The following is a 26,271-nucleotide window of genomic DNA, read 5'->3' as shown; positions in this document are numbered from 1 at the left end:
GGGCTGAATTTCTAAGCACACAAAACATTTTTTTCCTTAACAAAGCTATAGAACATTACGAACACATAGCAATCAATACCAGGTATAGAAAATAAGATATTTTGGATGGATCTTCATGTTTGAGGTAGAGTGGGAAAGGGACAAAATATTTATTTTTACAAGTTTTTGACCTGTAGAAAAAGGGAATGGAAAACCATGGCCATTCAAAGATTAAACATTCACAGCCTCTGCTTGGTAATGAAAACAGGAGGAAAAGCATGGAGTATTATTTAGGAGACCTAATTAGTATTGCCATTAACAGATTAGACAACAATACCTTGCCTATATAGCTGCTTAGAAATATATTGGTAGGGAAAGGGTGAGAGAAGGGGACTGAGAAATTATGGAGATTTTTAAAAAATGTGCTCAGTTTCAGCTATGAAAATTCAAATGTAATATTTAGGAAGAATCAACTAATTTGTGGCCAAATTCTTGTGGTCTTACTAAGTAAAAACTGAGTCTAAACTCTGGATGTTTGCTTGACTAAAAAGTTACCTCAGCATATTGCCTTTAGACTCAAAACATGTTCTTTTTATTTGTATGTATTTGTTAAATATAATCTTATGAAGGGGAGTAGAACCCAGGAATTAACACCGGAGTGGCTTCATTTAGGACCAGTGTTCTCTCATAGCAGAATAAATACAGAGCAACTTCAGCATGGCTATTCTGGATTTACCCTGCTATAACAGAGCTGAATTAGGCCCACACTGGACCAAATGCTGACCTCATTTATATCTGTTTAGCGGCAATGATTTAAATGGGGCTTCACAGATCTAATAAGGGAAGCTTAGCTCATTTGCTGAATACTGGAAAGAGTTGGCCAAGATTTTCTTAGGAAATTCAAACTTACACAAGCAAAGGAAAAACACTGTGAATGAGATGCTGCTGTGTCCAAAATTAATCTTGGGTGAAACTTTAACACCTAAAAATAAACCTTGTTTTCAGTTCCCCCAAACAGGCTTCTCTATTCCACTCTGAAGCTTTAAAGCAGTAGTTAATCATGTATAGTACACAATATTAAGCAGTAAAAAGTTCAGTTATTCCTGAAACATATTATTTTGAGGCTAGATTCGAGTCTTCCATATTTATGTGATGAGAGTTATGTCACAAAGTTAATCATTCCCAGGACGCTAGCATTCAGGGTAATGAAAAACTTCTTGTGCAAGCAGTCATTAATCAGTGAGTATAACATTGCATAATGTTTCCGAAGCATGTGTTATGTGATCAGAGTACAAGGCTGCATAATACAGCAAAGTGTTTGTGCCATATGCTGACCTTTTCTAAAACAGAAATGGAGCCATGTGATGCGTCGCTCTTGCCAGCAGTCGTTTATTGCCAATAATTAAGTTTGATGATATGAAGAAACACAAAATTGTATTCCTTTGGAGTTCTGAAAGGAAGAAGCTTTGAAGTTCCTGGTTTCTGGCACAGAGTGGAGTATAAATATGGTCAAGTTGGCTTGGATAGATTACTGTTGTCCATTATGAACACCACCTCGTTAAACTGGAATCATGCACTCAGTTCAAGTGGTTACTGGCATTTACGTTAGTGAAAACACATGCCACTTGGCTTTGTGATCTAGAAGAGCATAAAGGTTGTAGGAACAAAACAGCCAAATGTATGAATGCTATCTCAAATCTCAATACATCACAATAACATTTGATGTTCTTGAGCAATAATTTAGTAAGAACATATTACTTAATCTCCCCTACCAGTATTACACAAAAGAACACTTGTGAAACACTCCAGACAAATATGCTGTAATTACAAGAAATTAAAAAAAAACCTTGTGTAGTACAAGATGTTTTTGTTACTCTGAATACACATATCCATGGAGGTACAGTTTTAATTAGCTTTTTAACAATGGAAACAATGCTTTAGAAGCTTCAATGAGCAATCTTAAACCTAAGCATAGCAGATGTGCATATATACATATATATCATAGATACATGTACGCATTACACAAAATAATCCAGATCCTCAGGTATGCTGCAGCTGCTTTGTGCTTCACTGCTGGTGAAATCTGGCTATGGAGCTGGAATACCATCTCCAAATGATTGCCCTAGCAAAGAGCTATCCTTAGATTGTGTCAGCACAGCATGGAATCTCCCTATGCAATTTCGTGCCCCCAGTGTATGGTTGGGGCTTCCTTGAACCTCACTGATCAACCGCTCCTGTTTTGGCCAGTTAGGACTGTTGGCAGCATAAGCGCCAACTCCGTGGGTGCTTCAGGGCTGCAGCACCTATGGAAAAAAAATAGTGGGTGCTCAGTACCCACCAGCAGCCCCGCCAATCAGCTCCTCCCCCTCCCCCACATTGCCTCCCGCCGGCCAGCAGGCTCTGCCGATCAGCTCCTTCCCTCCCCCCGACCCAGCTCCTCCTGCCTACCAGTGATCAATGGCACACAGGAGGTGCTGGGGGGAAGGGGAAGGGGAAGGAGCGGGGGCAGGGCACACTCTGGGGAAGGGGTGGGGTGGCGACTTGGGGGGAGGGGTGGAGTGGGAGCAGAGCTTGGGGCACAGTGGGGGTTGAGCACCCCCTAGCAAATCACAAAGTTGGTGTCTCTGGTTGGCAGCTGGTGTAACTAGGGAGACCAGATCAGCACTTCCGGTCTGTAGGCATTAATGTGTGTTAAATAACTCCTATTCTATTCAGGTTCTAACACTGTGATCATCACCATAGTATTTGAAAACCTTCCAGCAGTGCATGTTCCATCCCAGAGTTGACTGCATTTCAATGATCAGGAAATTGATTTTTGATATATCAAAAATGTGGCAGTTGTTTTGATGTAAGAAACCCCCAAAGTACAAAGCATTCTAAACACAGGCACACAGACCGGCATCAAGTGAAAATATTAGAAGGGGGTCTGTAGAAGTGTATTAAAAGTGTAGAAGCTAGAAACTTTGTATAACCCCAAAACTAAAGGGTTACTTGGAACCTCTGCTTAGATCCACTTCTCCACTGCTGTTTGCAAGGCATATTTGCTACTGGGTTTCTACTGCTCCTTCCATGGGGCTGGAGATGAAGTTGTGCCAAGAAAGCAAGACCAAAGGTTTCATAAAAGTTGCTCTTAGTTTTCCATGCGTCCATGACATCAGCCATTAGGGAACTTTTCATTTTTACTTATTTAATTTAATGTATTATTTATTTATATTTCATTGATTTTTTTAAACAAAAACAATCAAATAAAAATAAAAATGTGGACCTCATAACTAGCACTAATGCTCATCTCATATTTGTATTGTGGGATGGAAGGCACTGGATTCACAAAGGTACTTAGGTACCCTGCTACCCAGTGGAATTCTGAGCCCTAAGTCAGGCACCCAGACTCCCCATGCATTGTAGGGGGAGAGATAGGCACCTAAGAAAGATATTTTTAAAAGTCAGCAGGCTGAGCGCGAGCAGTCTAAGCTAGCCAGAGGAAAGAGGCAGGGCATAGGGCTTGCACCCTCACAGGTATTCAGGTGTCAAACTGACGGGCTGGAGGAAGGAGACTGTCTATGTTTGGTATCCTTAGATATGAACCTTCCCCTGGAGTTAGGCACCTAAGCCAGGTCAGCCCTTTCTTGTGGCAAACCAGACACAAAGAGAGAGACCCTCACCCCATTTTAGCCAATACTCCTCTGGTCAGAGCACTCACCTGGGGGTGTGTGTGGAAAATCCAGATTCAAATCCCTGCTCTGCCTGATTTGGAGCAGGGAAGTGAACCTAGGTCTCCCACGTGCCAGATGAGTGCCTTACCTACCAGGCTATTGTGTATTCTACTCAGCAAACACCTATGGGATCAGGCCCCACAGGCAAGATAGGTGTGAGAATGCCAAGTTTGAGAATTCTAGACATGATAAATCAACCGACGAGTGCTCTCCTGTCGACTCTGGTACTCTACAAGGGCGAGTAGCGTAGGTGGAGTCAACGGGAGATCGTCAGCTGTCGACTTACCGCAATGAAGACACCATGGTAAGTAGATCTAAGTATATCAACTTCAGCTATGTTATTCACATAGCTGAAGCTGCATTACTTAGATTGATCCACCCCACCCAAGTGTAGACCCCACAATGTTTTAAAAAATTCCTACTTTCCTAGGATTTCTACTTTTTAGAATGATGGACTTGCAATTCTTATAAGAAATATACAAGTAACAACACTGGAGTATGGAATATACAAGTAACAACAGTATATAATACGAAACACAGCCCCTACCTTATTAAAGAGTCTGATACTGCAGACACTACTGGAAACAGTACTTGCTACTGTGAATAATTCCATCAGAGTCAATGGGGCTGTTCTTTTAAGTCCTATCCAACATGACTAAGGATTGGGTCAACAGTAGTGCCAATCTTGCAGTCTTTACAATGAATTACACCAATTTATAGAAATAGTTTGACAAGTGCTCAATTTTAGGAAGCCAGTGGGACTGCTCCTTGGAGTAAGAATTCATCACATGAGTAAGTGATGCAGAACAACGCTCTATCTAGAAGAGCACTCAGATGTGTTTATTTATATTCAGCTGTAATAAAAGCACAGCAAACTTTTCCCATATCATTTAAATATTAAATTTTGTCTTCCTGAGATATACTATGCAGATGATCCACAAATAGTTTTTTGCAGAACTTGTACCACTGGCATTTGATTTTTTTAAATATGTTATGAAAATTTGAGCCAAAGATGATATCACAAAATCCCTTATGTTTAAAGGAAAATGTTAAATCAATTAGAGATAACTGAAATAAAAGAACGATAATTTTTTGTTTCACACCAGTTTGCAGTGTAAGTTCTTTAAATATAAAACAAAACTTGTTCATGTTCTTTTGAAAGTGATTGTATTATGCAGTGTGAAAGCTGGAATGTACTCATTTCTTTAACACAAATATGACGTTATAAACATTTTACTAATTAACACACACTTTAGAAATGATAAACAGAGTTGGAACCACTAATCAGGACTTTGAAGTGTTTTGTGCACACACACAAAAGCAATGAAACTTGTAACATTCAAAACACAAACTTGCATGGGGAATTGTTTACCAAGTAAAAGGTTTTTCATTTGAGTGCTTTACATGGAAACCCAACAGAAACTTATTACAACACAAATTGCATTTAAGATCAGGGTATTGAAAGGATCTGCTCCAGTTTGACAGGCCAATTTGTATGTATGCATAATGAATTCTGTAAGATTAACAAAAACTACATTGAGTTCTATTCAGACGCTGAAACTGAATCTAATTTGAGGCTATATATATATATATAGATATAGATATAGATATAGATATAAAATAAACTGATAGTTTCAGATTTAGTCTTTCTGTAGAAAAATAAATAAACCATTTTTGTGAATTTGTTAAAACTATCCTATTAACTCTTTTTTAAATTTTTGTGTTAACGGTGATTAAACTAATCTATTCAGATTCTCATATCACACCCTCACCGTGGTACCTGTGCAGCTAGAAGATAATACATGTCCGAAGAAACAATACCAAAAAACAGTAAAATGTATAGGATGAAAAAGGAGTCCTTTAAGAGAGTCATGCACGGAGGAGACTCATGACTTTTTACTTTTTGTTACTGTTTAGCTAAACATACCTCTCATTTGGTTGATCTGCTTATTATTCTATCTCTTCTGATTGTTTAGGGATAGCCGTCTCTTTTTAAAATGATTGGTAAAAGTATGTATGACAAGCACACCTTGGAACAAACATATCATCACTCACCCTCCCCCATATAGTAACTTCATCATTCCCATTACATGGTGTACCCCTGTGTCTTGTTGATGGTGTTATTAGGTGTAATGTTTGAGAGATTCAGGCTTACGGCCCAAAAGAAAGAAATGAAAGCACAACAGATTTGATCATGGGTGAATGTACAGCAAAGAAACATCTTACAAACAAAAATAAGAAGTGCTGTGCATGATGTATAATAGTGCTTAGTATTCTGAGTGCAGTTGGTTAAGAGCACCTCTGGACAGGCTACAGTAAGAATCCTGGAGTAGAACTATGAACAAGTATCATTGCTTGAAGACTGACTGACATTTTACTGATTTGATAGAAACACAGACCACATAGAAATGCTCCATAAACCAACACATTCAAAGTGATCTTTAACTAGCTCATTAATCTCAACAGACTCTGAAACATTTTGACAGTGGGGAAAAAATTGTAAAGCGACAGAGCGACTTAAGTCATTAAGGGCTGGTCTACACTAGGGTGGTGGGGGGGGAGTTCGAATTAAGATACGCAACTTCAGCTACGCAAAGCGTAGCTGAAGTCGAAGTATCTTAGTTCGACTTACCTGGCCGTCCTCACGGCAGCGAGTCGACTGCCACGGTGCCCCCGTCGACTCCGCTTACTCTCCTGCCAAGGTGGAGTACGGGAGTCTATTAGCAGATCGATTTATCACGTCCAGACGAAATGCGATAAATCGATCCCTGATACATCGAACACTACCCGCCGTCTTAATGTACCCTTAGACACTTTTGAAATTTTTACCCAGTGAGTCAATAAAGGTTATTTAGAAAAGATGTTAGTATAATAGTAATTGAGAAAAGTCAGTGCTTTAAGATTAATTCATTCATGGATTTTAAGGCTAGAATGGACCATTATGATTATCTAGTAAGACCAGCAGCAAAAGAGGCCTCCCAGCCCAGGCAGACAGACTCATGCTAGCAAGACTGAAGCTAACATGCTAGCAAGACTGAAGCTAACATGCTTGCAGCTCTGGCAGAGACTCAAGCTAGCCACCCAAGCTGAAGCCTGCTTCTGAAATATTATAAATATGAGTTTGGTGAGAGAGAGAGGATGAAAGCTGCTTATGCCCCCGTGCCCCCCCCACCCCCCCGATCCATGGAACAATCTTTCAGGAAAGCTAAAGAGTGCATATAAGGCACTTATACTGCAGCTAAAAAAGGAGAGACAGAGTTTATGTACAGGAAGACAGAATTCTGCCAGAAACTGACAGGGCTGAGCCCCATTATTTGAAGGAGTGACAGATAGCAGGTATAATGAGCAGAGGTCAGACCAGTGAGAGAATTTTTTGCCCCAGTACCCCAATTCAGGAAGCAGAATTCTAATATTGACATTAATTAATCAAGATGAAGTCATTATGATGTTATTTCACTTATAATTTATACATACATAGAGGTCTCTTGTATATCTTTTGCTGAATAATTTTCCCTCAAAACTATTCCAGTATCATGACTTACAAGTACTTTAGAAAAAAGTCTCCATCTTATACTCCCTTTGCAATATTATTCAAACTGCTGACTTCAAGAGAAGGACCTCAAAATGCCACAGCATGGCCACATCTTTCCCTGAGAAAAAGGAATGTTGTAACTATTGTGACAGCAAAATATTTTACTTAAATCAAAACTCCTAGCCTAAATCAAGAATGTACACAGTGGGTTGAGCAGACTATTTTTTCTGCCATAGTATTTCAAGTCAATAAAATGTTTTCATATACATGTACTGAAGTTATTTAATCAGTGCTTGTTAGAAAACTAAAGGAAGCTCAATAACCGGACTGTATATCATAGTTATGAGAGACAAACCATTCAGCATAGACTTAATATTTTTTCTCCCATTAACATAATTATTTCCTACTCAGTAAAAATGAAAATGATATTTTAGCATTTTGAAAATAGGAGAAAATGACCTTAAAGGCTTTATATGACTATAAAAACAAGCACCAGTGCTTTATTTGCAAATTATCATGCATGAAATGATCAACTCAGCAAGTTTATCACTCAGCAAAGTGTGTGGTCCACCAGATATAATCAATTTACATGTAAAGATATGGCTAAATATGAATTTTAATGAGTTCTTGTCATTTCATGTTGATCAGCTGCTATATCACCATAGTTCTGGAGAGTGACCATAGCTAATGTTGCAGAAACAGCAGTGCATGCAGAAGTTTCACAAAGACAATGCAAATAAAAAATGAAGGAGGTTGTTTGCATATAAATAAGTTAACATCTGATTGCTAAGCCACATTTACTTACCAGTAAGTTAACAGAATATTTTAAAGAGGCCATTTTCCATGGCACCTCCACACACACAGTACAGTAGTTTCTTCACTTCAAAGCCCAGAGGTTTATGTTCCAACAAAGGAAAAGAGCATTTCAATTCAGAGCAGCTGTATATAAGTACAGTATTATTAGAACTGAAAAAATGGTCACACAAGATCCAGCATTTTGGGGGATAAGGAAACTTTCTAGCTTTAAGAATGTGTTTAACCACAGCTCCGCAATAAAAAGTTTAATACCACCTGGAAATAAAAAACAAAAAGAAATGGGGCAAGTGAATTAAAAGTTACTCCCTAGCAGATAGTGTTAGTGAGATGATGTTTTGGAGGAATCTGGGATGAGAGGCAAGGTTTACCATATAGCCTTGTGTGACTGAAAGCTGAACATGAACTTAGACTAACACAGAACACCACTGTATAGTAGTCTCAAAATGAAGCTTATCTTGCTTATTACAGTATGAGACAAGTAAATAAAGTTTATAATCTACCAATCATTCTTCTGATTTCGACTACCTTTATTAATAATTTACATATTCAGCTAGAATAGATAGTGAATCATTTAGAAATCATATTTGGTATAATTTCACATTTTTGGTGTGTAGAAATCACTTATTTTGATAAAATGGAACAACAGACAAACATTCCATATTACTTTGTCTATTAAAAGAATTTACTTTTTTTAATTGTGGAATGGTTAGTTTCATACATATGAAATAAAAGAAATGCTTATGAACCTGTGACCTTGCAAATATACAGAGCAACCTTCATAAACCAGGCTGAGTATGACTTGATACATATTCTTGAGCCAGGCACATGTCTGGAGACATTCCAGATGTTGTAATGTAGGTAGGGTTTGCTTTTACTTTGGTGATTGTGATATTCCATGCGCTGAGGCAAAGTGCAGCTGAAAGGTCCTTCCAGCCATGTTTATCTCATTTGTATTTTCAAGGCATCAGTTTCTCCTATTCTCCCTTGTAGCGAGGGGGCCTCTTTTCTTTAAAAGCAAGAAGACCTTCAATTCTGTCTTTTGTTGGAATAGTCTGCAAAGAACAGATTAACTTTGTATTATCAATACCAAAATTTAAAAAGTAAGGTATATTGACACCTTTCTTTAATGGACGCGATCTGCAGACTATAGTGTAATACAGAAATTACAAAAGAGTGTGAAAACACTCTACACACAACTGATTTACAGACTGTGGGCCAGATCTTCAGCTGGTATAAATCAGTATCACTCCACAGAAGTTACTTCAGCCATGCTGACTTCTACCAGTTGAAGATCTGGACTTCTGTGTTTTAAGGTAATTATTCTTTTAGTACAGAAAGAACATTTTATCATTAAAGCTGTAAAATAAGAAGACCATAAAAACTTCATTATTTTACACCGACAGTTATACTTTCCCAGGCAGTTTAACACTGCTGACACTGGATGCACCCAGAACTACTGGTGGGGGGTAGGGGAGAGTTAAAATTCTCAAAAGTTCTTGACGATCACCTATAGTGCCTACAGTATTTCCCTATGTAACATGTAAATGCCTCCTTTGGCAGAGATATGGCAATGGTTTGAAGGGATTAAAAAGATGCTGAAGTGATGGGCATATTAAAGATTCCTCAAATAGAGTAGTCAGATAACAAAACAGGCTCTTGTTCAACTGTCTAAATGATCAAGCCTCATATCACTTTAGGTCGTCATCAAAAGTTTACTCTTTAGTTTGAAACCCTGCTCACACCTACAAAATTAAAACTACGTAAAACTAACCATGCACTGTACGCTTACTTCTAACCATGCACTTCTACTCACATCGTTCATAGTCTGACCTCCTGCATAACAGAGCAATAGGACTTCCATGTTTCAAGTTCAATAGCTGTACTTGATCTAAAGCAGCCAATTCAGATTTAAAAATTTCCAGTGATGAAGAATCCATCACAACACTCTAAGTTTTTTCAATGATTAATTACCCTCCTGTTAAACAACTGCATCATATTTTTAGTTTGCATTTGTCTAGCTTCAACTTCCAGCCACGGGTTCCTATTATACTTAGATTGAAGAGCCCTCTATTATCAAATTTCTGTTCCCATTGAGGTACTTACAGACTTGGATCAAGTCACCCCTTAACCTTCCCTTTGATACACTACACAGATTGAGCTCCTAAAATCTTTCAGTGTAAGACATATTTTCCAATAATGTAATCATTCTTGTGGCTCTTATCCAAACCCCCTCCAATTTTTCAACATCTTTCTTGAAGTGTAGAAACTAGAACTGAACACAGTATTACAGTAGGGGTCATACCAATGCCAAATACAGAAGTAATATAATAGCTCTACTCTTACTTAATTACTTACTACTCTGTTTAAGGGGTTGGGGTAAAACATGCAGGGAATCTCTTCCCTCTGTGTAGGCAGCAAGGCAGAATCTCTCTAGTTTATGGACCAGATTATGGACCAGATCCTCAAGCATTATGTATCAGCATATCTCCACTGAAGTCAACAAGGATATGCCAATTTACACCATCTGAAGATCTGGCTCTATGTCCAACTTTCCCTCCCTAAATAGCTCCTTTATACAAAGGGATGATTTTGTCTTAAACTCCACTTCCTTCTTTAAGATTTCCATGTAAAAAAAAAAATAGAAATGGCTAAGAGAAAGGGTTAAATTTCTTATCTGAAATGCTGCTGGGAGAAAATATAAATTACTTTCGAGCTGCGTTTCTGTATGATTTTCGATGCAGTCTTTAACTGAGGGGTTTTGGGTTTTTTTTTGCATAATTGTGTTACATACCTGAGCATAACAAGCTTCTTCAATTGCTAAGCCTGTTACTAAATCCACCTGGGAAACAAAAATTAAATATTGTATGAGTGAATAACTTTCTGTACATAGCGAACACTTTATTTTCTGACAGTTAACTCAAATACTGTATTCCTATATCCCAAACATTAAAGCAATCCAGCAAAGTCCCTCTTCACAGTAACTTTATGCAGAAATTCTTCACTACCCTGTGGTTATGGGTTGGTCAGTATTTCTGTAATCAGTTTCCTTATTCTGCGATGTAATCACTATTCAATAGATTGTCAGAAATAATAGGTGAATGCAGAATGTATTGTCTTACTACCAGGGGTGGCTCTAGCAATTTCGCCACCCCAAGCACGGCAGCATGCTCTGGCGGTCGCCGGTCCCGCGGCTCCGGTGGACCTCCTGCAGACGTGCCTGCGGAGGGTCCGCTGGTCCCGCGGCTCCGGTGGAGCATCCACAGGCATGCCTGCGGGAGGTCCACCGGAGCCCTGGGACCAGCGAACCCTCCGCAGGCACGCCTGCGGGAGGTCCACCGGAGCCACCTGCCGCCCTCCCGGCAACAGGCAGAGTGCCCCCCGCGGCATGCCGCCCCAAGCACGTGGTTGGCGCGCTGGGGTCTGGAGCCAGCCCTGCTTACTACAAATTGTCCTTAGCTAAAACCCATTAATTAGCTGCATATTTTAATTGTTTCAGCTATTACTGGTCAGAAACCTAGACTGCATGTAAATCAGTCATTAATTATGTTTTAACAAACAAGTTTTGAAACAGTTATCTTCCAAGACGAGACTGTCTTTCAGTATGTAAGGAAAGCACCTAGGACATGACGAGCGCTATTGAAATACAAATAATAAATTGAGATACTTAATTTGAAAAACTAATTACACCTAAGAAGAAGTTATTCACTACCATACAGTATAAAGAGTTGTACTTCCTGAAAAGCAGGCCAGATGCTATTTATGTCAATGTTTATTATGGAACTTTATCTTACATCTGCATCATAATAGATATCCCTAACACTTCCAGAAGTGCTAGATACAGCCCACCCATTGTTTTGAGAAAACATGTTTGACCCAACTGCAATTTCAACACTTAAAAAGGGTCAAATTCATGATGTTTTCATACTTCAATATATAGTACATAGTGAAAAAACAGCAGTCATATACTCAGACATGTTTTTGTGAAATATGGTAATACATTGATAAGGTACATATATTCCTGATGTGATATAATATTTCTCCTTCCATTATTTTATTACATAATCTTAGTATATTTTACCTATATAAATTGTATAATTTTTACGTCCTTTATTTGCTTTATCAATAATATGCATTGATTGATTATATAAATATATATCAAACTTGACAATAAATACATTTATTTACATTCATGCATTTTACCTATTATGATTCCAATGTTGTACAATTTAAAATATACTTCAATTTTACCAAAATATTATAATAAATTAACTTATATATGTATGTATGTATGTACGGAAGTCCAATGAATTACAAAGTGTGTTTCTCAAGAAATGCTATTACACAACCAGCAATCACATGATCAACAAAAGCTTTGGTGATGCAATAAGACTGCCAATAATGGATAGACTGTATAACCACCCAGACCATCTTAAGGACTTATCTAGAGACTGATCTGTAGGAGCTTGATCTGCCAGGAAGCTATATCTCTTAAGGATTTGTCTTGATGATTAGGAAAATATATAAGGATGAAACCAATTGTGATCTTGGACTACCTCTGGGTCCCTCTGAGATTTCTTTGTGTGGTGGCCAAAACAGCTGAAAGGGCTTATTTTCCTCCTCCATTATTTCCTCTTTGTTTAGCTACCTGCTTTTCATAAGTGTTATCTATTTCATGAGTGGGCAGTTTTTCTACTAGCCTCTGAAAGCTGTGACCTTATGTACCACATGGGGTTTGTCAACAAGGTCATTTTCACTCACCTACCTACTGTGTCTGGAACTTAGAATTTTTCTTACAAAAGTTTCTACCTTGTGTACCACTGAATTCAACCTTGGATTTATACCCTTAAAAAACTAATTTGTATTTGTAAGCTTAATTTACACCCTTTGTGTACTTTTACTTCAAAAAGTACTTTTACTTTTCATCATTAATGTAACCCTACTCAACTCAGGTGTCTGGGTAGTTGTATGTCAACCTTTAAAACAAACAAACAGAAAACCTGAAACAGAGTACTTAACTTATCCTGTTGTACTGAGGTTTTACATTGCAAATGAGCTGTGATCACACTCTTCTCTGGGCCAGACTGTGCTCTAAATTGTGATGCTGCAAAGATTCATGCCCGTGCTTAACTTTAAGTATCTGAGTAGTCCCACTGAGTTCAGCAGGAGACTCACAGGCTTAAAGTTAAGCACAAGTGTGAGTCTGCTCAGAACTTAATGAACTCTAGAGCTAGATCAACAGAGAACACTCAGGAGTGGCTATTTGGCATATATTTTTGTATTTAAATCAGATTCTTGATATTATGTTAACACTATTCTATTCTATACTAAATTATTATAAGCAGCAATGTCCTTTTTGGCCTTCAGTTTTACTGGCAAACCTTTAACCTGTTGATGATGGGATTGATTTACATATCATTTGGTTTTAAAACAACCATAGTTTTTACAGCATGCTGCACATGAATTTAGGAAAGCTTTTTTCCCCACCCTTTGGCATGAACTACTATTAAACAAGTTGTATGTTTACTTTCTAACATTAATAACTCATGCACATTGTATCAAGTTATAGCAAGTTTAGGTTCTGTAGTGCCCCGTCAGCATCAACCATATCTTCAGGAGCAGGATGAAATCAATATGAAGTCACAAAAATAAGAACCATTGCTTTACTTTAGACTGGATTCAACTAACTAGGTTTTGAAAGACTATATGGTTTGAAATTTAAAACAAGTCTAGAAAAAACATTACTTTTTAATCCTCTGTTTTAGGAACTGTTCCCCACCCTCCAGGCTTCCACTCACTGTTACCAAAAAATATATATCCTTACCTCCATCCCTTGATTGATGGCCAATTTTGCAACTCTTATTGCTAGAGGTCCCTAAAATTAAAAAATAAATCAGATAGGTCTACATGTCAGCAGATACAGCAAAACTGCAGTTCAAAGTGTCTACATATGAATGCTATTATATTAGCACTCTGTAGGCTTTATCTGTTCTTTTTAATAAGTAATATGACCATGATACACATTTTCTTCCAAATATTTGTTTCTAGAACTAAAAAAACTAAAAGCAGCATATAATTTTCAAAAACAACATGGTACCAAAACAACATAAAAAGCCTAAATTGTAGAGGTGCTGAACGCCAGCAGCTCCAATGGACTTCAACTTGAGTTGTGGGTGCTCAACACCTTTGGAAATTAGGTTCAAAGTAACCAAATAATGATGGTACTATAGGACTCTATGTGATCTACTATATTATGTCCTAATGAGCATATAATAAAAAGACATGGAAGCACCTAAACAAAAAGAGAATAAATCAATGCTAGCCTCAAAACTAATAAGCATGAGCTGCAAAACCAAGCCAGCAGTCAGATGGTTGACCTTTGTCAAACTGTGCAAGGGAGGGAGGGAGACAATGCAAGAAGCTCAGTCTCCCACAGAAGGGCCAGGAATGATAGGAATCCTTGCATCAGGGGGTGCAAGCACTTTGCATAGCTAGAGCCACCACAGGCACTAGCTTCTACAAACACATGTATTGGCCAAAAGAGCTGGTAGGATGCAGAGGGGAAAGGCTAATGCATCCTCTTCAATGGTTATATAAAATTGTACCTGAATGAGGCACAATGCCGTCAGAGCTCCTATTAGAGCAGTTAACCTCTGCACTGTCTCCAGTGTGAATCTGTGGCTACATATCATAATCCAGGCCCTCTTTCCTTTAAAATGTAAGTCTTTTCATATGTTGTTTGATAATAGGGTTTTAAAAACAAAAATCAATAGTTCTTTTCAACGTTTGAATGAATTTACTGTGTAATTTGCAGTATTTTCCACCCTAAGAGAGAGGGATTTCTGAAGTTACTGTGGAAAGCCAAATAAAGTGGTGAAGTAAATGAGGATTTTATTTTAAATGACACTCAATATAGACCAGGATCTGGATGGGATTAATCTTCCTGCAGAGCCTTAAACAGGGAAGAGGATTTATCAACAGCTCCCCCAAAACTCAATCATATTCTGGACACACTGATGATTCTCCCAAAAATCTTCTCTAGTGCCAGTGTGCAAAGTCTCCTGAAATGTTCCCCTGAAGATATTCCATTTCTGTTGTGAGCTCAGTATCAACCTACAGTGCTCAAGGACTGATCATTTCTCAAGGGCCATGAAACACATCACAAGATTATTAATTTGTTAAGTGCTGACAATGAGGTATCAAATAAATATCAAAACAGTTCCTAACACAAAGAATTTATGGTCTACAAGATAGATATAGAAAAACAAGATACACTTGGGAGATCCAGTGGAGTTGTTGTTCACTTAAAATACATATGTTTATGATTATATATATTTTCATTTAAAAAAATTAAAACATCTAGAATCTTAGACAACTGAGCTCAAGGGAGAGAAGTGGCATCTTTTGTGGATTGGTGGGAGGAAGAAGAAAGATACAGATTAGGCCATGATCAGTTTTCTCATGGATACTGGGGTGGGGAGGAGGGAAGGGAGGTTGGTGAAGACTGATGTCTATGACAGAAAGGGGGAATGTCACAATCAATCACCACCAAGGCTCTTGCAGCTTTTTCCAGAAGGTCACACTGATTTTTTCCTAGAGTTCTGGTGTTTTGGGGATAGAAACTGGTCTAGCTTCCTCATGTTTGCACGCTACAGTGAGGGAGGGTGACAAATTGGTGTTTTGGTTGATGGTTCAGAAGAAAACAACCATTGGATGAGCTGCAAGCAGAAACACTGATATGTGTGCACTTTCTTGTGAGAGAGACAGAATGGTCAGCTACATAAACAGAGATGGATTAAGAGTTATTGAGGCCCTGGGCACAAAGAACATTTGGGCCCCCCACACCTCCGAGGCCCAGGGGCGCCGAAAGTGGAGGGATCCAGGGAGGCCATGCCCACTCACTTTTTAACATGGGCATAGTAGCCTCGGGCAGGTGCTGAGTAGTGGTGGCAGGGGTTTCACTTTGTGATGGGGGAGCTGATAAGACTCGCCTAGGGCAGGTGGAGGGCCTGGGGCTCCCCACAGTGTCGTTGGCTCCTTGGGCAGCTCTTACCATGGCCCAGCTCCAGCTTCTGGCTTGGCAGGGGTTGGGCCTTGGGGGAAGAGGTGGAGCAGGGGGTGGATCCCCAGGGGGAAGAACAGGAGCAGGGGGTGGGGCCACAGTTCCAGTGCCAATGGCTCCCCACTTCTACACTGGTTCCGGTGCTCCTGTGGGAGCCCCAAGTTGGCCAGGGCCCCTGGGCACAGGCCCTGTGGATTAATTCTCCACTGTACAGAAAAGTTCCCCCACCATGCTCCCTGACTGATTGCCATGAAAATGTTGAGAATGTTGCAGTTCTCCAACGCTGAATATTTGGAGTATGGCTGTCTGAAAGTAGTCATGCCTCAGGTTTCTCTGCCATGGTTACATCAAGTGAAAGGAAAATAGGGCACGTAACCTAGAGCAGTGCATGAGAATGAGGACATCACTGTGCTGGTGTATGTAGTCCAGAAAGCAAACAAATGAACCTTCCAGTAAAAACAATATGTTGCATAAATGGAAAAAGACATTAATTTTGGAAATAAATTTCACTGTTAAGTTTCCAAGGGGATGTTAGTAACAAATGTAATTATGAAAAAGAATGAGGATTTAAACAGTCATAGTGTTCGCTTAATGGATTTTGTACATGCAGAGAATCTGTACATTTTACTATGGCAAATCATACTGAAAAATCCAGACTCCCTGAACCAAAGGATTAAGAGAAAACTTTATATGGCTAGAATAATAAGGAAGAGGATAGGTCTCTATTTTCACTTGACCTTTTTGTCTTTCTCCTATCCTTACCTGTTTCCCAAAGTGCTCAGTGTTATTTCAATAGTATTATTGTAGTCTCTAGAATTTTTTACTTTGGTAAAAAAATATGACTCCATTATGTTGTACCTGAGGTAAAAATTCTTGTGCTAGGGCTAAAGCTCTTCTGTAGGCAGCATCCCCTGATTCATTCTGTTCCACCACATGACTGATCAATCCTATTGATTTTGCTTCTTCACCATCTACAATACGTGCAGAGAAGATGAGTTCTTTTGCTAGAGATACACCAATCGTACGAGGTAACCTTTGTGTCCCACCTGTAATTTGTAGAAAACAGAAAATGCAAGCATAAGTTTTATGGCAGTTTAGTCTAAACACTAGATGCTCTGCTTTAAATTGCCTGATTTAAATATTGCCGTGTTTAAATACATAAGTTTCTTTTGTGTTTACATACACAATTTTACTATACTATGATGTATATGAATATAGTAAGATTTTTCTAAGTGCCTGAATCACTTTTGAAAATGGGTCTTAGGCTCCTAAGTCGCTTAGGCACTTTTGAAACTTTAACCATATAAAATCAACTTTACAGCTTCTTAGAAAGAAGTTTCTTATTTACTGATAGTTAATATAAATACAGTTTCCATTAATCAGAAGCCCATTTATTCATAATAAACCATAACCTAAAAGGACGGCTACTTACTAGTAACTGGTTTTCTCCAAGCATTTTTCCTATTTAATCTGTGTATTTAATGGCATCCATAACCACAATATGACCACTTCTGCAGATCTATACTCTAGGTAACATGCCACAAGACTCCATACTGCATCCACTGTGGCCAAACATTGATTCTACCCACAGATTCAAGCACAGTAGGCAACATCTATAAAAAGACTACATCTAGTGTTGCCACCTGGTTGGGTTTTGTACTGCCTTGCTGGTGAAAAGATTAATAAATCTTTTTTAATGCTTCTCACTTGGCACACATTAGCGTGCTCTACAATTGACAACCCTGGTAGCCTGGACCGCAGTACCATGTTAGGATAAGGTAAGAAAAGTGATAAAATAATATAACACATTGTGTTGCTGGTTTGGTTTGGTTTTTAAATGAGTCTCTAAAACATTTTAGTAATAATTAGCTATAGTCAGCATTGGGACCCTTTTTGTTGGTGGTGATGGAGTGGCCATTGGTAGGGCTGTAGCCAGTGGCCATTTTGTCCGCGTCTTGAAGGTGGCAACCGTATCGATGGCCCACACTTTTCCACTTCCATCCTGCTGTTTGAAATCTAGCACAGGACTACAAAGAAACAAGTACATAGTGTGACAAGCATGGATCTGTAGAAATAATATTCTCAGAGAGCTTTAGTTAGTGGTAGTTAGCTTTCCTTTCTACTTCAAGAATTACTTCTGTGAATTCCCACTTTGGCGTGATTAACAAGCAGAAACAATTTCCAGAGGGTGGATGAAGAGTGCTTAATTGCTCAGAGAATAACAAATTTCCCCAAACAAGCATGCAATATGAATGAGAGTGTAACACTGAGTAAGGCTCTGAACAGAACTCCACATGGAAGCCTTACAACATCTTAGAAATAGATATGTCCTTTAACGCTGTAGAAGTTACCCTTGTTCTAGTACAATGGGCTCTAAAACTATCTGGGATTGGGACTCCTGCTTTGACATGGCAGGTCTGAATCAAGTATCTGAGCCATTTAGGCAAATTTTAAATAGAGATTTCTTCCCATCCAGGATTATTTCCACAAACACATGAGAGCACAGGGCAAGAGAGAAAATGTATGTGTGATGGGGTACTTATGGGGGAAATCCAGGGAGGCAAGTCTGCACTAACTGAATTAACAGGTGTTCAACCAATATAAAATGGATGTCATTTCAATTTTTAAAATGGCAGACTAAATCAGTATTTAATTAAAGCCAATCTGTTTCCTTTACTGCTGTTTTCGAAAGTATTTAAATACGTCTCTGGGACAAAATAAGCTAATTGGAAATAAATCAAAAGCTTTTATGAATCAGCTTTCATTTATTTTTATTAAGTGCAACCAGCTTTAGCACGACTGCGTTCATTTTCATAAAAACATACCTTGTTTTCAGCGTATTACCCAATACAAAGATGTGGTTGGCAGATTAAAAAATAATGGCTTGTTTGTTCCAAAAATTGAGATATGGGGTTTAGCAAAGGGTGGCTATAGCTGCAATAAACATCATTTTTAAAATGTCTACAATAGCAGTTAAAGTGGTTGACGTCCCCTTTTCAAAAAAATTGACTTGCTAACACAAGAGAATTTCAATCAAATGATCCCAGTGGTAACCCTAGTTTAGATAAAGCTCCAGCAGCTTTCTGAGCTTTTACCACCACGTCAGTTAACATGTGTAATGTGTAATTACATTACAATTTGTGTAATGATCCAGCCACTCCCACTCCCAAGCCTGAATAGAGACTGGCAGTGGCTGGGTTATTACACAAATTGAATCTATTTCCCCATGTTAAGTAACTTCACACCTTCTTGTCAACTGTCTGGAATGGGCCATCTTGATTATCACTACAATTTTTTTTTCTCCTGCTGATAATAGCTCATCTTAATTAATTAGCCTCTTAGAGTTGGTATGGCAACTTCCACCTTTTCATGTTCTCTGTATGTATACATGTCTTCTTACTATATGTTCCATTCTATGCATCTGATGAAGTGGGCCGTAGCCCACGAAAGCTTAAGCTCAAATAAATGTGTTAGTCTCTAAGGTACCACAAGTACTCCTGTTCTTTTTGCAGATATACAACACTACTCAAGATAGTTAAGTCCAAAGCAGACCCCGAAGAGTTACAAAGGGATCTCACAAAACTGGTTGACCGGGCAACAAAATGGCAGATGAAATTCAACATTGATAAATTGAAAGTAATGCACATTGGAAAACATAATCTCTTCTATACATATAAAATGATGGGGTCTAAATTAGCTATTGCCACTCAAGAAATAGATCTTGGAGTCATTGTGGATAGTTCTCTGAATACATCCACTCAATGTGCGGCGTCAGTTAAAAAAGCTAACAGAATGTTGGGAATCATTAGGAAAGGGATAGATCATAAAACAGAAAATATCATATTGCCTCTATATAAATCCATGGTATGCCCACATCTTGATATTGCATGCTGATGTGGTTGCCCCATCTCAAACAAGATATATTGGAATTGGAAAAGGTGCAGAAAAGGGCAACAACAATTATTAGGGTTATGGAACAGCTTCCATATGAGGAGAGATTAATAAGACTGGGAGTTTTCAGCTTGGAAAAGAGATGACTGAGGGAGGATATGATAAAAGTCTATACAATTATAACGTGTGTGGAGAAAGTAAATAAGGAAGTGTTATTCACTCTTTCAGATTACACAAGAATCATGGGTCACGCAACGAAATAAATAAGGAGGTTTAAAACAAACATAAGGAAGTACACCTGCACCCAATGCACAGTCAATCTGTGGAACTCTTTGCCAGAGCATATTGTGAAGGGCAAGACTATAAGAGGGTTCAAAAAAGACCTACATAAGTTCATGGAGAATAGGTCCAACAATGGGTATTAGCCAGGATGGGCAGGGATGAAAAAATCTGGCTCTGAAATGTCTCTAGTCTCTTTTTGCCAGAAGCTGGGAATGGGCAACAGGAGACGGATCAACTTGATGATTACCTGTTCTGTTCATTCCCTCTCAAGCACCTGGCATTGGCCACTGTCAGAAGACAGGATACTGGGCTAGACGGACCATTGATCTGTCCCAGTATGGCCATTCTGACTTTCTTATGTATGTATGTTCCAAAATAATACAACCCCCACAGAGTAAGTCCTCTCATCAGACTTGGCTACCTCTTCAGTGGGAGTTACAGACATTGAATACACGCAGGATCAGGCTCAAGATGAGTTAGCATGTCTCTCCAAACCTCATCTCTGTGCCAAAAAATGGGAAGATGCTCTTTCAAAAGGTAATACACTGCTGTTCTACCACCATCTTGTAAGTTAACTAACATTTTTGCATTCCAGCTGTATATGTCTTTTCATTTTTCACCCAAAGAAACTGTCACACTTAATTGATGTCTATCCTTGTGCACAATCTAAGTGTGCATCAGTACAGAGCTGATGTCTGTTAGAGAAGAATAGGTTCCTCAGAAGTCAACCTTTTTACCACAGCCTGTACCAGAAATACAATCTTGAAACACATCAGATTCAGCTTTTGATAAAAGACAAACTCTTTGTCCAAATCTGAAGGTCAGGATTCTTATATCTACTGACTGCACCTCTTCTGTTCCTTCCTTGTTCACTCGTGCTTAATATATTTTCCTACTTATCTATCTTTTCTTCCTTTAGAGTTTTATCTTCTCTGTTACTGCCTCTACCAGGAAATGTTGAAAACAAAATTTAATTGAGCAACAATATTTCATAACTTTGACCAAACAATGGATATGTTTAAGCATGAAACAATGCTTATGGATGAAAAATGTACTCTTGCCAGTATCTTGCACAATAAGGATTAAAGAGCAATAAAACAGTCCACACTGCAAGGCCGTTAAGCAAACGAGCATGTTCTCTGGTTAACATTCACAGAACATTAGCCAACAGTTCAGTGTATCATTCACATATTCAGCAGTAAGCACGGCATATATTCAAAAAAGTGTCAAATTCAATCAAAGATGTACATAAGTTACATAAATCTGCAGGGGAAACAGCAAGAGTATACTGTAGAAAGATGTTCTTTTTTGATAATACATACAAAACATATAGTTCCTGCCAACTGCAATCAGAACTAAAGGAAGTAACACCCAATTTTCAAAGGCACTACTTAAACTAGTCATTTCATCTAAAAGTAGAACACTACTTGATGGAAGAGGTATTATTGCATTTTTTCAAATTTAGTGTCACATTATTTCATGGACTAGTATTCTGGTATTTACTGACTGTGCTGATACAAAATAACTGATCTGTAGCTGCACTATAAATGCATTCTTACCAAAGGTAATGCCATTTAATGCAATTGTAAACATCAGGTTCGAATGACACTCCATTTGATGTGAAAACCAACACCGGAAAAGACATCTAACTACTGGTAGGAAAATGATTAAACAATGTCCTTATTCAACAAAATCTTGATTTTCTAGAGATATATATTTAGTGTCAGTAATTTATCAATTAAAAAAATATAAAAATATAGTACACAACTGGTTTGGATTAAGGGAATTACATGAACAGTTCCCAAAAGCATATCCATAATGATGAAGTAACTAGCTTACTGAAATAGATTAATCATTCTGGCAAAAGATATCTAAAACCAGTAGTTTCTCAAAGTTCAAAGCTCCATCACAACATATTGAGAAAAATCCTGTGGTGACAAAAAATCCAATATTTAATTCAATCATACTGTCATTCATTAAGCCACGTAAAAATAATGTTATCTTATTTACACCAACTTTCTTTTTTACTTACATTAGGTTGGCTTAATTGTGATGCATTTAAATTTTTCTTGTAAAAAGACCACTACATATTTATAATATTTTATTAATAACTAATGGTGAGCCAAAGTTCATCAGCCACAGATTTCCCAGTTATCTGAGTCAGCCAAGAAATGTCTGGAATCTCTGCTTCATGGTTCCCATACAAAAGGAAAGGGGAGTAACAGACTTTCTCCTACTCATTAAGACTGTTAGTGTGAAATACATACATCTACTGTAAATTATTTTCCATCTTCCCTCAACACACAAATATTTGAACTCATAAATAAGCTACATAGATAAAAGTAATGATAGATAAGATAGAAATATAATACCATTTTTAACCATGTTGCTTGTTTTGTTATATATACAAACACATTTTTTTTATTTTTATTTAAATTTATCTGCCATCTATTCACAATCAAGATAGCTCTCCAAATTTAAACATTAAAAATATAAAATGTATCAATAGAATATTTAGGTTCAAATTTCCAATTACACAACTACCAGTTTACGCCTTGATCCTGCAAAGATTTATGCACATTACTTAAGCTTCTGTTTAAGTCTTTGCAGGATCAGAGCTCTCCCACAAAAGATAAACTAAAGACCCAACTCAAGTTATATAGCCTGGGATCCCAGAAACAGGCTCCACTGGGATTCAAAACTCCTCTTGCTCAAAGGTCACTGAAACCTGTAGGCCAGAGGTGGGCACAGGCCACATCCGGCCAACAGAACCGTTCTCCCCAGCCCCTGAGCGCCTGGCCCGGGAGGCTAGCCCCCAGCCTCTCCCCTGCAGCCTCAGCTCACTGTGCCACTGGTGCAATGCTCTGGGTGGTGGGGCTGCGAGCTCCTGGGGCAGCGCAGCTGCAGAGCCCGGCCTGACCCGGTGCTCTGTGCTGCACGGGGCGTGGCTGGCTCTAGCCAGGCCGCGCAGCTGCCTGTCCCGGTGCAGCCGTGCCACCAGCCACTGGTGCTCCAGACAGCATGGTAAAGGGGCAGGGAGCGAGGCAGTGGGGTTGGATAGAGGGCAGGGAAGTTCGGGGGGTGGTCAGGGGCCAGGGGTGTGGATAGGGGTTGGGGAGGTCAGAGGGAGAGGAACAGGGGGTTGAATGGGGGCGGGGGTTCCAGGGGTGGTCATGGAGAAGGGGTAGTTGGATAGGGCAGAGGTCCAGGGGGAGCAGTCAGGAAGGAGAGAAGGGGTTGGATGGGGTGGCGGGAGGCAGTCAGGGGCGAGGGTTCCAGGGGTGGTTGGGGACAGGGAGAAGGGATGGTTGGATGGGACAGAGGTCCGAGGGGGTAGTCAGGAAGGGGCAGGGGGTTGGATGAGGCTGCGAGGGGCAGTTATGGGCAGAGGTTCCAGGAGTAGTCAGGGGACAGAGATCATGGGGTGGGGGTAGGGGGCCATCAGGGACGAGAAGCAGAAAGGGTCAGATGGGGGCGGGGGCCTGCCTGTTTGGGGAGGCACAGCCTCTCCTAACTGGCCCTCCGTACAATTTCTGAAACCTGATGTGGCCCTCAGTCCAAAAAGTTTGCCGCCCCTGCTGTAGGCACTTAAACTAACTTGGTGCCTAAATTTCTGTTGTAACAGTTTCCTAGGCACCTATGTTTCTCCCTCTGGGCATGTGCACTGCTGTCCCACTGTTGGAATCCGGACACCTAAGCTGCAGTATACTTTTTACAATACCCTTTACAACAGTTCTGGACAGGCAGCCCAATATATATTCCCACAGCTCCCATAGGCCGGGAACGGCAAACTGCAGCACCTGGGAGCTGCAGGCAGTCGTGCCTGCAGACGGTCAATGTAAACATTATCTTGTGGCCCACCAGCAGATTACCCTGACGGGCCACGTGTGGCCTGCGGGCCGCAAGTTGCCCACCACTGCTCTATGGGTATGTCTACACTGCAATTAAACACCTGTGGTTGGCATGTGCCAGCTGACTCGGGCTCATGGGGCTGTTTAATTGCAGCATACGCATTTGGGCTTGGGCTAGAACCCAAGCTCTGAGACCCTTTGCCCTCTCCCCACAGGGTCCCAAAGACTGGGCTCTAGCCTGAGTCCAAATGCCTACACTGCGATAAAAAAGGCCCTCAGCCTGAGCCTCATGAGTACGAATCAGCTGGCACCGGCCAGCCACACGTTTTTAATTGCTGTGTAGACATATCCTGTAAAATTTTCTAGCAGTCTTTCATTGCAAACTCTACTCTTGCTAAAAGGCCAGGCAGTTTAATTTACAAATCAGACCTTGATTTTCACATACAGTTTTAATCACATATATGTAACAACTACATAGAGTTGATTTAAACATCATAGAACACTTCAAATCTTCCCCCTCATTTTGTGTGTGTGTGTGTGTGTGTGTGTGTGTGTGTGTGTGTGTGTGTGTTTTTAAAGTTAGCAGATTGAATCAGTAGAGAGTAATATCTGGCCTAAGAATATGAGAAAGCTTACAAAATGACACAAAAGCTTATGTGACTTATTAACATGAGAAACTCAGATGTAAAGATGTAAATACACTTTTTAGAATTCACTGGAAGTTAAATATTCATAGGCTTCATATCAGACAGATTAAATGTTTTGAGTAATTTGTAAAAAAAAAAAAAGATGAGACGTTTCTGATAAAAGCAATCAATTTTTAAGGGGGTGTAAGACTAAGAATGGATTCCCTATATGCAGACATCTGCCCACGTGAAATGCATGAAAACAGAAAATGAATCTGAAAGCTTGTACTTAGAGATAGCAGATTTGAAGGGGTAAACATTTATTTGGGGTAAATGAGTCTTCAAAGTTATAGCTGGGGAACAATCACATCTGTTTGCCTGACATTATTAAACATTTGATTCATCAGCTACAGCAGTCACCATTCATATAGTTTTAAATACTTTTGACTCCAGGTAGTGACCTAGTGATACAATAATAATTAGCTCATCATGACAATGTAGAAATTGACAATGCAAGACCACTTTACAAAGAAATTGAGTGAGGAGAAAAAAATGTACTTAAACATATTTAAATACAATAAATGAGAGTGCCCATGCATATTTCACAAGCTACCTGCCTTACAATACATATAGCTCTTGGTGGAAATATTGTTTATATTGTTCTGAAGTACTGTAGTGATAGAAAGTGAATTTAAAAGAAGCCCCCCTGCCCCCATCACACACACACACACACACTAAAGCACAATCCCCAACTGGGTGCAGATATAAGTGAATGGCCCAAGAGAAAGTGCTTTCTAGCCTTATTAGGGATATGCCCACATATTTATGAACAGAATCAGCTCTTGGCAGCAACAGTAAGCAGGCCTAATGGAGGACCACTTTACTGTTATTTTGTATAATCATATCTAGATTTCCAATCACAGTGACTTTAGTCCTAATATTATTTAGGAATTAGAATTTTGACCTGAATTTTAAATAACTGATTTCATACCTTCTATTATCTCCGTCTCAGACTGGTGAGTGACAGTGACAAAACCAAGAGATAATAGAAATGCAAAAGTCTTGCATAATAATTTAAAATAGAACAAGCAAAATGCAGAAAAATGCAGTTAGATTATCACAGATGGAAAGGTATTTCATTTTGATTTACCTGAGAGGATGAACCCACAACCCAAAACTGGGGCATTGTTTTAAAATCAGGTAATCTAAAGTCTTAGCTGTCTGTGAACTAGTCAGAAAATTTTCCCTTCCTCAGCCTGATCTTCTCCTCACAGAAATCTATCACTTTCCCTCACACTCGCCATACAAATAAATTTATCATTTTGCTGAACCCCACAAAAATACAGAAAAGATAATGATTTTCTTCCACCCCAAGTTTCATCAAATCCATCTGTTCTCAACCCTCCCCACCAAGAAGTCCATCTGCTCCCCATCCTCCAAAATTAATCTGTAAACGCCCACCCGTGAAATTCTCTGACTCATGTGAGGCTACAGAAGGAGGATTTGCTGACCTTTGTGACTA

At 39.2% G+C, this 26,271-nt stretch overlaps 1 protein-coding gene across 2 annotated transcripts in view; it reads right to left on the bottom strand.

The window, feature by feature from the left end:
* Positions 1-8,712: 8,712 nt before the first annotated feature.
* The window catches only part of AUH (AU RNA binding methylglutaconyl-CoA hydratase), a 188,159-nt gene continuing 170,600 nt past the window's right edge, over positions 8,713-26,271 (bottom strand). For both annotated transcript variants that reach the window (XM_039543143.1, XM_039543144.1), the window contains exons 7-10: positions 16,958-17,145; positions 13,862-13,912; positions 10,832-10,879; positions 8,713-9,092 (exon numbers count right to left, since the gene is read on the bottom strand). In XM_039543143.1, coding sequence (XP_039399077.1) covers positions 9,015-9,092; positions 10,832-10,879; positions 13,862-13,912; positions 16,958-17,145 — 365 coding nt within the window. In that variant the 3' untranslated portion in view covers positions 8,713-9,014. The remainder of the gene's footprint in view (positions 9,093-10,831; positions 10,880-13,861; positions 13,913-16,957; positions 17,146-26,271) is intronic.

The sequence above is a fragment of the Mauremys reevesii genome, linkage group 6 (genome assembly GCF_016161935.1).
Source record: "Mauremys reevesii isolate NIE-2019 linkage group 6, ASM1616193v1, whole genome shotgun sequence".
Classification (NCBI taxonomy): Eukaryota; Metazoa; Chordata; order Testudines; family Geoemydidae; genus Mauremys; species Mauremys reevesii.
This window is presented reverse-complemented; position numbering and strand designations above follow the sequence as displayed.